Genomic DNA, 15,434 nt, shown 5'->3' on the forward strand with positions numbered 1-15,434 from the left:
ATACAATAAGCTGTGTTTTATTTAGAAAACAAAACAATAACCCATTTATAAGGTTATGATCTGTGAAATCTGATCCTCTGTATCCAGAATATTCTGACAAAGTGCATTTACAAATAACGATGATATCCTACAGATGTCACCAACTCTATCTGTTAACGTTTCACTGGTTAAAATTGTTAATAATCCTTATTATTATTCACATAACCAATTTCTTTCGTTGAAAACGGATGTTTACTTTTTGTCTCTTCAATAAAAAGATAGTTTATACGCGAAAAGAACTCTAGGGTGCAAAGAACTAAATTTTATGAGAGTCATAGTTACTTTGGTGATGCCTAGGCCCCCCCCCCTATTGTCGAAAAATTAGAATAAATCGAGAGAAAAATGGCGGCAACTTTATTTCATTTTATTTAGAAAATAGACCACGTCTCCAGATTATATACTGTTAAAAAATACCGTTACCTATGTAACAGTACAAAATTCTTAGTCACGTGGTACACTTGCATTAACAGTAAGAATAGCTCCAAGAGGCCTATGGGAAATTAACATTAGAAAAAAGTGATGGGTAATAAAACACAACTATGCATCTGTATTTGAAAGAGTATCAATTAGGCACTGCTAATCTCACATGCATTCTTGGCATGTGATTTATAGTAATTAATTTAAGAATTTGCAAAAATTTGAAACTACAATTTCAATACCATTTCTTTCTCCAGATAAAACTCTCAAGAAATCAAAGATACAGTTGTCCGATTCTTCAATGTCGAAGTAGTCGATTCTACCTGTACACGGTTTGGTAATTGTGTTACGTAAAAAAATCAATCTTTTTTTGTTTTTGTTTTAGGGGGCATATCCAAAATGTCGCTCCCATATCGTTCTTTTACATTCGACTACAGTCTAAAAACAAAAAATAAAAGATAAAACCCATAAAAAACATTATATTTAAAAATATGCTTTAATTAATCTATTCACAAAAGAAAATGCATACTACCATGTTATTGTTTATGAAATATTTGCTTATAGTTTTACCGGAAACGAATCTGTTAATTTTAACATGGTACAAATTGAACCAATTACAAAATGTTTATTTTTCTGAATTCTGTGTAACAATAGTTAGGATTACCATTATTTCCACCTACTGGAGATGGGGTTGTTGATGGTACAGGTGCCGGAGTAAAGTTGTCCTCGACAAACATATAATCAATTGTAAAACGTTCACCTTCTTGTTTAAGAGGATTTCTGTACTCAATAAACATTGAACTTGCATGATAAGGCAGAATTCCCAGAACACTGTCACTACATATTGTACCGAGGGGTTTTCCTTCTGAAAAGTAATTAATGCAGGTACACTTAAGAATATGAACAAGCTAATTCGTTGAATTTATATCCCCGTCGAAACATGCAAATCACTTGGTTGAAACTATAACGTACTACAGACGATACTAATGATACAAACCCATAAAAATCAGCATTGCCAATCTAAAGGACATTCTTTTAATGTATTGCGGCAATAGTTCTTATAACATTGAGATATTTTTGGCATTGATTTTTGTCATTTGTTCGTTCATTAAGAAAATGCTAATATAAGAATTACAACCTTTGGATTTAAGTTTAATGAAAACATATCCATTGCATTAATCCAATTAGACAAATAATTGATATAATTCAAACATTAACTCTGATTTATTTGATAACTTAGATACAAAAATATTAAATACATTTACAGCTAGTTCTTGATGTTTTGTTGTTAATGGGAGATGTAATATTATCATTAATTTATATTTCTCATTTGTAGGTAAAATATGTTTTAACTTTCTTTCGATTAATAATTGGGCAGGCAAATAACCGCACACTAATGAAGGTGATCCTATGCTCTACGAATGTCAATTATTAATCGATTCTTCTAGTTCTTCTTTTTTTCATTATGTTCTTTGCTTCCACAACTATCTTTATAATAAAACCATTTGATTGACTATGTATTTAGGATGATGTTATGTGTTGCATTTCTGTCTGTTTGGCATATTCAGCAGAAATAAACTGTGATCCATTGTTACTTTTCAAAAAAGTCAATTTGGCAAATACGGATGGCTACCGCGTCGCATTAATAATCTAATGAGCGGTAGCCGAAAGCGTGTCTGTAAGCTTAAAGCTTCCTACACAGTAAAACTAAATTAAATCTGTTGAACGAAATACGAGAAAAATAAAAAAAATGATGGTCCTTATACTTTTTGCGTGTTGTAAGAAGTCTACTCCAAAAAGTAAACATGCAAAGGTTAAAGTTTAAAGCTAAGGTGACGCATTTGTCTATGTTGCAGTTGAATATGAATAGAAAAAATATATCAAAACGGAAAATAGACGTTTAGTTGTGGGTTTGTGCTTAATATAATCACAGTTAGTCATTAAAATACATTCAAATACTTACGTGTACTGTGTCCTTCATAAATGATTATACTTTCCTCCTCACAACTAGTCGAGCCAAATTCTAGCATTTTTAGTTCCAACGTTAGAACTTTGTCCCCGGGTGCCTGAAAAATCATATGTTAATGTGTATAAATATATAATACTGCACGTTTGTAACGTCATTTTTCATTGGATAATCGTGACGTATATATAGTTTTATATACACGGCTGCTGTCGATTCTTGTATTATAAATTCGTTATAAAGATTGTTGACAGGTTATATGGCCGTAAATAAACGGCTATTTACCTGTTTCAATGTGTAGTGCATTTTGTGACCGTATATCAAGCTGTTCTGAAACCATGATTTTTTGTGATGGTGGATGGGCAGTGGCTATGCTTTCATGACTGTTCTGCTAGGCGCTGTGGCATATCGATTTGGTGGTATGTGTGTATATATTATCTCATTTCTGTAATAATTTATCTGCTAACTTGTATCTTTATCTGATCCCACGAAGGGGAAATTATCACTGTATTGAATTTAATTATCTCCCTTTATATATACTTAATCTGCATACTTGTATCTTTATCTGATCCCATCAAAGGGAAAGTATAAATGCATTGAATTTAATTATCTCCCTTTATATAAACTTAATCTGTCTTAATGCATTGTATCCTACGGATCTATTTGATCTTACGTGATCCAGTTGACTTTCGGAAATAGATATATAGTTCTCTGGTCCTAATCAGTAAAGAAGACAATAAAAATGTCATCGTTGATTTGTGAGACATGATAACAGAGAACAAACTCTTTATATGCGAATGTTGAGTCTGTTTCAATGTGTAGTGCAGTTTGTGACTGTATATAAAGCTGTTCTGAAACTATCATTTTTTTGTGATGGTGGATGAGCAGTGGCTATGCTTTTATGACTGTTCTGCTAGGCGCTGTGCCGTAATTGGCCTGGCATGTCGATGTGGTGGTATGTGTGTATATGTTCTTTCATTTCTGTAATAATTTATCTGCACACTTGTATCTTTATCTGATCCCACGTAGGGGAAGGTAAAACTGCATTGAATTTAATTATCTCCCTTTATATATACTTTATCTGTCTAAATTCATTGTATCCTACGGATCTATCTGATCTTACGGGATCCAGTTGACTTTCGGAAATAGATATATAGTTTTCTCTGAAGAAGACAATAAAAATGTCATCGTTGATTTGTGAGACATGACATCAGAGAACAAACTCTTTATATGCGAATGTTGAGCCTGTTTCAATGTGTAGTGCAGTTTGTGACTGTATATAAAGCTGTTCTGAAACCATCATTTTTGTGATCTTCTCCAAATCCCTTCACGTGCACGTCGCGGAGAAGGCACACGGCAGGTCAAGGTCAAGTCATCTTAAGTACCAGAGGTGACTGGTTGACCTGTCGTGACTAACTCTGGAGGGTTGGCGCTATTGAGAGCCGTTTTGTTATCGTCAGTCAGGAATATGATGCCTTGACAGTATTGTCGTCTCCTCCACCACCAACGAACGAAGAATAGGCTACCAGGAAGATTCTGCTTGACAAAGACGTCCCCGATGAGACTACCATAGTGGACCGGCAAGGATGCTAAAATCTCGGACGGACATTTTGAAGCAACTGTTCGAATTCAAAACTGGGCAAAATACATTACACAAATTCTGCTGTTTTTTTTTTTGCTGTTTTTTTTGTCTGTTAGATAAATGAAAGAACAATCAGAGTTGTTTTCATTTTAATGAATATCATGTCCTTATTTCATGTTACCTAAAACGTTACACCAGTATATTATGCACAATGTTAGGATACAATTGTACCTATATAATCTTGATTTACACTGATAATTTTCACTAACTTTCTAAAACATGCTTAAAAGTTTAAAATGTCAGAAAACCCTGAATTTATCATCATTTTAATTGTCTTTTTTCCTATAGAAAAACAGTGCTTGGGAGTGTAAAGAATCTGAGCTTTAGGCAAATACCCATGTAAAAACATATAAATTTTCACCCAACTGACCAGCTGATCATTACTGACCTACAGTATATTTAGACTGGTCATTCAGAACATGTCCTACTGTTAGAAAAATGTACATGAATTAGAGATGACTGAATGAATTTCAGTAATAAACAGCATGAACTCAGTGTGAACTATCAACTGTTGTTCAATCACTAACACTATTATTCTAATAGTTATAACTGTATATAAAACTTATATAGAAAATTTACCCATATAATCTGCGCAAAAGACTCATTGAGCAGTAGTGTTGTAACAGTAATGTATAGCCTATAGAGGTGATCAAAGCCTGCTCCTACAATTATAGAGGTATTCAAAGCCTGCTCACATTATTATAGAGGTATTCAAAGCCTGCTCACGCTTCTAAAGAGATGATTAAAGCCTGCTAAATACACTATTATAGTCTATTACAGAGGTGATCAAATCCTTTATACTGTGGCAATTCCTTAAATAATAACAATGAACAAATTTTAAATCCATACAGATTTCACTGTTCATTAAAATACCAGACAGATTCAACCGTTTATTTAATATACAGCAATGCTTGGTAAATTTACAAATAAACAAATCCATACATTTTCTTTACTTAACTAGTGTGCCATCAGAAAGGGAGGTAGAGGACTTGTCTGTGTACTGGTCAATTGTTGCTATAATCTAATCAAACATATCTGTGATTTGTCATCATACTGACAGAGATGTCCTCACTCTAGTATTGATCAGAAACATAATGAAGGAAAAACTGCCATTCTCACAACACAAATTTTAACCAATCAGGTTTAAGCAATGAGCTACCAATAAAATATCTTTTTTAATCTCAGAAATTGTAAGCTAATGGTAGAGAGTTAATGCACTGTACAACAAACAAATGATTCTGGAAAAGTAAAATGAGATTTTCACCTCAATTTTACAATATAACTGTTTGTTCTGGACCTTAAAATTTTATTTTATAATGCGGCGGGTATAAAATATCAAACTTGATGTTTTCACTTTACCTATAAGCTAGGCTAACACAATATGTTGGAAGCAGTGCATGTTTGATATAATAAATGGCAATGGCTACTCATAAAGTCATTATCACTTTTTTGTAATAGTTTTTCAGCTGTCTATAATTTCTCTAATGCATACATGTATATTTACAATAATGCAATAAATTTCTTGAATTTTGATTGGTTGGCACCCTCAATTCATATTCCAGTATTACCATCAACTTATCTCCATACGTATATTGTTTCTTAACTTTTACTTTTTACAATCATGTCTGATAGCTGCTTGAGCATGTCAAAATCAACATTTGTAAAATTACACAAACTGATGTTTATTTTTTGTTGGGTTTTTTAAGTTGCACCAACATAGTCAATTGACCACTTTCCAGCTTAACTGGTGGAGAAACGGGCACCTGAGTAGAACAACCGATGTTCCGTAAGCTAGATGGATAGCCTCTCTCACATGAAAGATTCCAAAGTCTCTGTCAGGATTCGAACCCAAAGCAGTGAAGGGCAAGCACAACTACACATGGTTATTCCGGCGCCGAGTATAAATAAACTCAAATACAAACAAACAAACATCATTTTTATTTGATGTTGGACGAGCGGTGGCTATGCTTTCATAACTGTTCTGCTAGGCGCTGTGCCGTAATTGGACTGGCATATCGATGTGGTGGTATGTGTGTATATATTCTCTCATTTCTATAATAATTCATTTGCACACTTGTATCTTTATCTGATCCCACGTAGGGGAAAGTACAACTGTATTGAATTTAATTATCTCCATTTATATATACTTTTTCTGTCTAAATTCATTGTATCCTACGTATCTATTTGATCTTACGGGAGCCAGTTGACTTTCGGAAATAGATATATAGTTCTCTGGTCCAAATCAGTGAAGAAGACAATAAAAATCTCATCGTTGATTTGTGAGACAAGATTACAGAGAACAAACTCTTTTTATTCGAATGTTGAGCCTGCTTCAATGTGTAGTGCAGTTTGTGACTATATATAAAGCTGTTCTGAAACAATCATTTTTTGTGATGGTGGTTAGCAGTTGCTATGCTTTCATGACTCAACTGCTAGGCGCTGTGCCGTAATTGGACTGGCATATCGATGTGGTGATATGTGTGTATATATTCTTTCATTTCTGTAATAATTTATACTTGCACACTTGTATCTTTATCTGATCCCACGTAGGAGAAAGTATAACTGTATTGAATTTAATTCCTTTATATATACTTAATCTGTCTAAATTCATTATATCCTACGGAGCTATTTAATCTTACGGGATCCGGTTGACTTTCGGAAATAGATATATAGTTCTCTGGTCCCAATTAGTGGTTGAACGACGCCGTATCGATTGACACATGCTTATCATGATATAAAGTAATTGATAATATGCAATGAGACCCATTAACATTGCGTAAACCGTTTGTATACAATCAATTAAGGTGTCCGTGGCGAAGCGGTTTAGGTCTTTGATATAAAACCACATGCCTCTAACCGTTCGAATCCTGCCAGGGACTGAATTAGCTAGCTTATGTAACATGCCTGAAATAATGCACAAAGGGGCACTTCAGCGTTTCTCCACCTGTAAAACTTGAATGTTACTATGTCATTACCTGTATTCTGTAAAAACAATCCTCTCCTAAATCCTCTTTATTCATTATACTTGAATCTTCACCACCCAATATACTGCCAATGCACTTAGAGTCATCCCCATCTCCTGCAATAGGTTTCATCATTTTAACAAAAACATTAATTTTTTCATCCCTATGAAATTGCTCTGTTTAATGAAGTAAATAAAAAAATCTACAAAACAACAATTTTTCTTCAAATTTATATGTAAGGCCATGTTTAAACATGGGAAAACGCGATTTTGGACTATTTCAAGTATTTTCATCATTTTCTGTTAATGAAGAAAATAAAAAAAAAATCTATAAAACAACAATTTTTCTTCAAATTTATATGTTAGGCCATGTTTAAACATGGGAAAACGCGATTTTGGGCAACTTCAAGAATTTTCATCATTTTCCGTTAACCCATTACGCGGTATATACGCCTTTCAACGCCTGTTTCACCCCCTCCCCCTTTTGTGTGTCTCAAATGGTGAAAAATGCCTTATTTAGGCCCCCAACACTTGTTGTTTTGAGAAATGTTATTAAAAAAAGTGACCACTTTATCGGCGCGGCCCCCAACAAAAATATACATCAGGGGGTTGCCAGAAGGGGGATGTGCCCCTTCTGTTAGGGGGGTTTGAAGTGGGCGGAGTCCCCCTCATCGCCAACAAAATTTTGGACTTGTTAGAGGCTAAAAATGACCCCAGATCGATCATAAGGTAACGTGTAACCAACGCTGAAAAGCATTTGACTCTATCTCAATCCATTGAGAAGTTGCAGCACTTTGAAGTCAATTTTGATGGAAAAAATCAACGCAAAATAGTGATTTTTGGCAATTTTGAGATGTCCCCTCGTTGCCATGGTAACAGGAAATTTAAGCCTGAGCATGTTGTTGCAAAGGCAATGGTCCAGTCAACACTTGTGCCAAGTTTGATTAGTATTGAAGCAGTTTTTATAGTTTTATAGCAATTTGAACTTGTAACGGGAGACTTTTCAATGAAAACAGCCATTTTTCACAAAATGCTCATGAAGTAATGGGTTAATTATAGGGTCTACGAAGCATGATACGATAATACCAAGCGGGTTTGTCTCCCTCTTATAGGTCAAGTTATTGTGACAAACATAAATCTACGATTTTAAAGTATTTAAAAATTATAAAATAGGATTTTTTGTCGGTGTTTCAATTGTAAGTGCAGCAGACATAAAAAGTAAGGAGTCAGCTACAGCCGACTTTGAGTGTATATAAATTGGTCTCAGATTTCATTGACTTATAAATAGTAATAAGTTGAGATTTTTATACATTGTTGAGTATAATATTGAATTCTGCTGGACGAATAAACAATTGGACAAGACGCTAATCAAGTCAAATATACGTTTTTGACCTCTGTAAAGAAATCCAATAGAACCAGTATTGTAATCAATAATATTAATCAGACCATAAATTGTAAATAACTAAAGAAAATATTGGAAATCAACACAACTTTGTATTGTAACAGAATTACCAGAGTACAATATGTAGTTTATGTAGATTTTTTCTGACTCTGATAATGCTTAATTGGTGAGATTAAATCAAAACGCTGGAAGTCAATTGGTATCATTTTATAAGTAGTAAAATACTTACTTTTACTCGACTCGATGATGAATTTAAAACCCTTGTCTTCATATGTCTCATCCGACTTGAACTGTAGTTGGATTTTGCTCCCAAATGTGATATATGTCAATGGGTCCCAACCACAGTATTTGCTTGTTGTCCCATCAACGCCCTTTTCTGTAATCTCAACATAGTCCCAGCTACCAAACATAATAATTACAATGTTAATAAAAGTGATTAAAACAAGCACTTATAAAGCATAAAGTATACCTTAAAGTCATTCTGAAAGCATTATATGCCTTGTATTTTTTTATTTTGTGAATCTGTTATCAGCTATCCAGATAAATAACTAAACGTATTACTATTGCAGGCGATTTCTGAAACATAAACTTACTTTTTGAGAAATAAATATTAAAAAGGTTTAACAAGAAATTTTATGTTAAAAGGTGGCAAAAAATGGCAAAACAAGATTTCCCTGCACTTTTGAAATGCATTCATAATTTTGCAAAAGGTAAGGTTCGAATTATCTGTTAGTTTGACATGGCGTCACAGTTTTATAATGGAAGTAGCTTTGATGGATTTTGAGAAACTATACCTTAACAAAAAAGGTAAAAAAAAATAATTTAATTAAAAACTTTGGTAAGTAATTAGTCCTACCCCTGATGATTTGAATTTCCTTGGTATATGTTAAGAGTGAAATATGCTGATATGTCAATGACTGAATCGTACAATCAGAATTTATAGGTTGTCGATGTGTTGTATACTTTTCGAAAAAAAGTTAGCAAACTGTGAGCCGAACTAAAGCTTCATAAGAACAAATATCTATTCTTGTTACAAATTATGTGCAAATGAAACTGTAATGTCATAAATTAGTCAATGAAAAGATAATTTTCTGTTTCGACTTATGTAAATGTAGCTTTTTGTTACAGATCCAAACCCAGTGTTATTGTTTGTTTTAGAGTTGTCATTTTAAAAGTCGCAAATAACAATTTCATTTTACTGATACGTATCTGTTTCTTTATAAGCAAGTAAACATTAAAATGGCCATATATTTAACCAAAAGGGCGGCATTTATTTTCAAAAGATTGGCATGACCTATCTGGATAACCTGCTGAATGTCACCATCTACCGTTGTTCGTGACTTGTGTCAATTAAAGTTTAAAAATGCTGCTGACAAACTATGCTATAAATCTCCTTTAATAATGTTGACTTTAAATGACGAAATAATTATAGGGAAGACAACATATTCAGTACAAATAAGTTTATAACAATGAAAAACAATAAAATACGATCAAGATCCGACATTGTAGTGGAAATATGTTGAAATCATACACTTCGGGGGGAACACAATGTGTAAATTTGTCAGGCTACGTACGACATTGTACCATAAGTGGATGCTCTTATAAACTTTTAAGTGGTTTGGCGGGATATATAATTTAAGTATAGTTTATACCATAAGATCAACCACTACAGACTTTTTTAATAGTGAAGTGTTTATTTCTATAAATTTGTAGTGAATTACCGGTATTGTGAAAACAAAGCTGGGTTTAACGTGACGATGCAGATTTTCATACATAAACATACGAAACACATTGGCTTTTACATGCAAGCATCTTGTTAAAGAGGTTCTACCACGTGACTTTTATTTTGGGTATCAGATGCAGAATTTCATTGAATGACAAATGTGTCACATTCAATATTCCAAGACAACCGTTACATTTTTTTTCAAAATTTTATGTAAATTTTCTTTATATTAAGGTTGGGAACTGTAGATCAATGTATATATGTGTGCTTTGAATTGTGTAGAAGATGTCAGAGATGTCTTATTTCCAGTCCTTGAAGATTCCTGAGGATGACATCAACGTGTCTGTGGTATGTTTAGTGTTGCAACGATTCAATTTCTATGCTGCTGGAGTAACATTAAATTTTGTCCCTATTGAACTCTGAGAATTGTGACAAATAGCCAAGCGTCTGCTAAACAAACCGCACTACTAATCAGGGAAAATAACCGTTACATGGGGTTTGTGAATACACTAAAAATGTTCGCATTGGTTACTTCCCCTGACCAGTACAGAGATGTTTATGTTGTCTTTACTGGCCATATTTATGAGAGCCTGTTATATAGCATAGCTATGGGGCTGATTTGGAACGCTTTTGTGCGTCGTGTTGACGCTAGCGTCAACAGGACAAAGCGCCAAACGGCGCATTGTCGGACTTTCGTCTTGTCGCCCTGTCGCTAACGATGCCGTTGTCGTGCGGCGTGTTGTCGCGATGTCACATTGTCGAAGGATTGGCTTATTAGCCAAGCGATATGGCGACAACGCGTCGCACGACAACACGCCGCACGACAACGCGCCGTTTGGCGTGCTTCGCGAGACAAGACGAAATCGCGACAACGCGCCCTTAGGCGCTTTGACGTTACGTCGCTAGCGACAAGACGAAAAGGCGATAACAATATAGGTTGCGTTGTCGCTATCGAAATTGCAACGCGCAATGTACCAAAATAGCCACCATACATAGCCGTAAGTTAGTATGCATTCTACGAGGGATAGATTGATTTTGACGTGTGTGATATCTTAAATATACTACACAGAATCTGATAGGGATCAAGATGATGTATATTTTAAATGGGTATACAACAATTAATTAGTTAATAGTAATGTTTGGATAATTTTGATATTCAAGTATATTAATTTTTTGTTTTTTTGTTATGTTCTGATTTATCACTGAAGCTCGAGAACAGTGTATTATAGATAAGGGTTTTTCTCTTTATTTTGTGTGTGTGCATGGGTGATACAAATGGAATGAGTTTGAAAATGAGCCAAAAGTGGAAAGATCTCAATATCGAGTGTTGCGTCCATTTCCGATGATTATGACCTGACACTGTCTCATTATGCCACTGATAAGCCTGCGTATGGCGTCTCGTGGGATTAGAACCCACAGCTCTAAGAGGGCCTGTCTAAACTCCTGGATGACAGTTGGCTTAACAAGAGGAGGTGAAATCGCTTTATGCCTCAAAACTTCAGTTATATAAATTTTGCATAACTGAAGTTCTGAGACAGCATATTGATTCCTAGTTACTCTATTGTACTAGCTTTATATAGGTTATAATATGCATTTTAGAAAACTATTTGTTACTTACATACAGTTCTCGCTCTCTTCGACGCTGAAGTAGTCGGATTTTAAGATCATGAAATGATCTTGAGTGGTCTTAAGCGTCCATTTACAGTCTTCATTTACTCTGAATAGAAAGGTGATTTCAATTTGAATATACATGAAATCATATACAATAGAACTCTGTAAATCTGGTCGTGTGTTAACTTCTTAAAAGGATGAAAGATGTCTTTTTAATTAAAGGCAGCATGCCCCCAGATTCATGCAATCTTTCATGAATCTTTTATTAAAATGTAGTTAAATGTAAAACAATATGTGTAGCTAATAAAGAAAGTAATTAACGCATTTCAAATTGTAGTTACAATCCGCTTTAATGACCTAAATATGTAAAAAAAACAATATGCTGCAATAGCACTTATTGTGTTAGTCACGTAGTTGAAATAGGGTGATAAAACTGTTAAATCAGTCAATAATTTCACATAACATGTTAATTATTACTTGAATATTTCTACTTTTCTAGAACTGTTATATAAGTGGTGGCTGAGAAAACAAAATTAAACTTTCTCACTTTGGAAAGTTACAAAGTTAATTTATATTTGAATTGATTGATTAACTGTCATATAATGAAGGCATAACTTACGGAAATATATATAGACAGGACATAAGAAAAAGCAGTGGGTATACACTGAAATCTTCAGATTTAATTTAATTTTCGCAACAAAGGTCAGAAAATTTTTGATGATGGTATACCGTATATCAATAAAAACTTTCAAATTCTTCTTGATATCGAAATTTTCTGAGATTGTCCATCTGCGAAATAACAAGATTGGTTGTTTCGGTGCATAACATATTAACAGCTTATAAACATACTATACATCGTGTGAGATAAGAGTTAACTTCATTTCATGTGTGTGTTTTTGTTTTACTTGGTATACTCAAGTCACGTAGAAACAAATCTTCCTCTACCGGCGTAGTAGAAATCTGTTAGAATGAAATACCTGTAGAATTCTGTGCCGTTGAATGATTCCGTCCGGAGATGAATTTCATTTACACCGCCTGTTTGTTCTAAATCAATTTCTTCACCGCATGGTGCTGTAAAACAGTGCAACGTATGGAATATGTACCCTTAGATTAAATAATGAGAGGCAATCCATGAAAGCTTAATTCACCTGATAGTAGGAGTTACTGGTACTGATTTTCTAGTGCGTTCATGTAAATAGAAAATTCTGCTAATTATAGTAGTTCATATACATGTATTTTAATAAGTTAATGTACCATGCCAACATAAAGTTTCTCTTAGTGCATACTTTTCACTGATTAATGTATTAAAATGTATACCAACTTCTTCACAAAATAAATAACTTATACAAAGTCGGAGTAGCCTGCGATATCCAGACTTTTATAATCACAGAGGAGTAACTGTAACACGAAGGATGAAGTGCTTACGATAACTTGTCAGGAGTTCTTATGATAACTGTCAGGGAGTTTCTGGAAAACGTTACGGATATCGTCGGAATACATTTTAATATACTGGAGAAACACTTTTAAAAATGGTAATGTTAGCTATAATTGGGAGTAAGCGGTACAAAAATAAACTTTGAAGATTTAACTTGTCTTACATATTGTATTAAGAGTAAGAAAAAAAAACCTAATTATAATGGAAAGTTGCAAACGCAGAGCCAAGGCTAATAAATTAATACTCGATTTTTTTTAAATGTGACGGTGTTCTTGTGATAACTCTGACGATGTCCTAGTGTTCTTATAACAGCTTTTGTCACCGGCAAAGCGACTTTTTAACTCCTGTAATACGCTAAAATATACCGTAACTTAGCACACGAAACACACTAGCAGTAACAAAAGTTATCATAAGAACTCTAGGAGATCTTCAGAGTTATCAAAAGAACTCAGTGACAAAACAGAGCATAAAGTTGATAGCCGGAGCATTGTGTTTGCAAATTTCGATTATAATTAGATAAATAAGTATGGCAAGGAAGAAAATCACAAGAGGAAAATAACCATATTTCACGAGTGTTTCTTCTGTATATATAAAAAGGTTTTCCGTCGAAAACCGTAACATTTACCAGGAATACCGTGACAGTTATCATGAGAACTCCTGACAAATTATCATAAGAACTTCATCCTTTATGTAACAGTTCCTCCCCAGTGATACTGTCGATTGCTTAGTGCATGTATAAGTCAATTTAAATTTTAGTTCGTGTATTTAAGAATCAAACTCGGAGAAGACTAGTACCGATATAAGTATTTAGAGGGGAAAAGGGATTAAACTAGTCTGGATAAAAAATTTTGACATGGACCCCTTTATCAAGCTAGATCAATCCCGCTTTAAGTTTAGAATTATCCTTAGTAAATACATGTGTGTTTATAATATATATCAACATCAAAAACCTGAAATTTATCTTATCCATTTATCATTATCTAAAATTAAACTTACTTTCCCTTTTTGAACGTAAATTCAGTAAAGCTGTTTCAAGAACATCTGGAAATATAACGTGAGAAAAGCTAAACTCCACCAAAATGGCGAAAATCAAACAGTTTAATCCATGCATCTTGTTTCTATAAAACGCATTTATAACAAACAGACGCTGGTTTCACACTAGCTTGCAAATCCAAGTGTTCACTTATTTCTCCTACATACAATGTATTTATATCTCAAATTACTCGAAAACAGGATGTGATTTTTTTTTGTTTCCTGCTGTAACATAGTTAGGTCGAGTGTTTCAAGAGCTCACTTAGACAGCAGAAAGCCTGTTATATTAATAAACAATCTATTTCTCATTATAAAGTACTATAAAGATTTTTGGAAAATAAAAACAGTGTTGGTAGGCTAAACAGAGCAAGTATAATGTTATGTACATGTAGTAAATTCTTTCTTCCTAGATGCAAGTTGTACAATCTAATTATCTTCTTTTGAGTGAATTATCTTCTTTTGAGTGAAATCATTTATAGAAACTCATACACATATACATGTATGTGTATGAATTATATACAAATTATATGCACAAATTAGTCGTACACAAATCAAGTGTGCATAAATTATATTTACAAACATATAAAAAATATTATACACACATTGAAATCAATTATAAATTGCACATGATTATCTATAAATATTTTGAAGACAACAGTTGAAGACAACATTCAAACTAAACGGAAAGGTTTAATTATCGCACAGCCTGTCAAAATTTGAAATTCGAATATCAAAAGGCGAATCAATTTAATTAATTAATTTGTTTACACAACTTATAAGTAAGTAACTGCTGCAGATGTATTCTTTTTGTGATAGGACGAATTTTCAATGGTCTTCTGAGAAAGGTCAGCTCTGACTTTTTGGTCAGCCTTCTTCAAATGTAGAGATGCCGCATCGCCAGATTTTCCTGTATGTATAGCTGTTCTTCTGATGTGAAAGAAATATTACCACCTTTCTTACGGGATTATTGATTCAAATAGACTGAATAGAGGCAAGACTGCTGCAGATCGTGCAATTTTATTATCTCTTATGAACAGATTATTAAACTGTTCTGAGTGCATAATTATGTCAAGAACGTCCAAGCATAATGCTGTCTCGCTCAATGTGTTCATATAGACAAAATCAGGCCTTGTCTACAGTTTGCAGACTTCAAGTTTTACCATTATCACAAATACTTTTATTTGTATTTTTATATATATTCCCAGGAA

General features: G+C 33.6%; 1 protein-coding gene across 2 annotated transcripts in view; it reads right to left on the bottom strand.

The window, feature by feature from the left end:
• LOC132746360 (uncharacterized) overlaps window positions 1-14,366 on the bottom strand; it is a 152,970-nt gene extending 138,604 nt beyond the window's left edge. Inside the window, exons 1-5 of one of the 2 annotated variants that reach the window (XM_060735477.1) lie at window positions 14,191-14,366; window positions 12,737-12,830; window positions 11,767-11,865; window positions 8,655-8,824; window positions 7,037-7,140 (exon numbers count right to left, since the gene is read on the bottom strand). In XM_060735477.1, the coding sequence (XP_060591460.1) occupies window positions 7,037-7,140; window positions 8,655-8,824; window positions 11,767-11,865; window positions 12,737-12,830; window positions 14,191-14,305 (582 nt within the window). In that variant the 5' untranslated portion in view covers window positions 14,306-14,366. The remainder of the gene's footprint in view (window positions 1-7,036; window positions 7,141-8,654; window positions 8,825-11,766; window positions 11,866-12,736; window positions 12,831-14,190) is intronic. The other variant, XM_060735476.1, reaches the window with a different exon arrangement.
• Window positions 14,367-15,434: the final 1,068 nt, after the last annotated feature.

Source organism: Ruditapes philippinarum, unplaced genomic scaffold (genome assembly GCF_026571515.1).
Source record: "Ruditapes philippinarum isolate M1 unplaced genomic scaffold, ASM2657151v2 ctg2189_1_1_1_1, whole genome shotgun sequence".
Classification (NCBI taxonomy): Eukaryota; Metazoa; Mollusca; class Bivalvia; order Venerida; family Veneridae; genus Ruditapes; species Ruditapes philippinarum.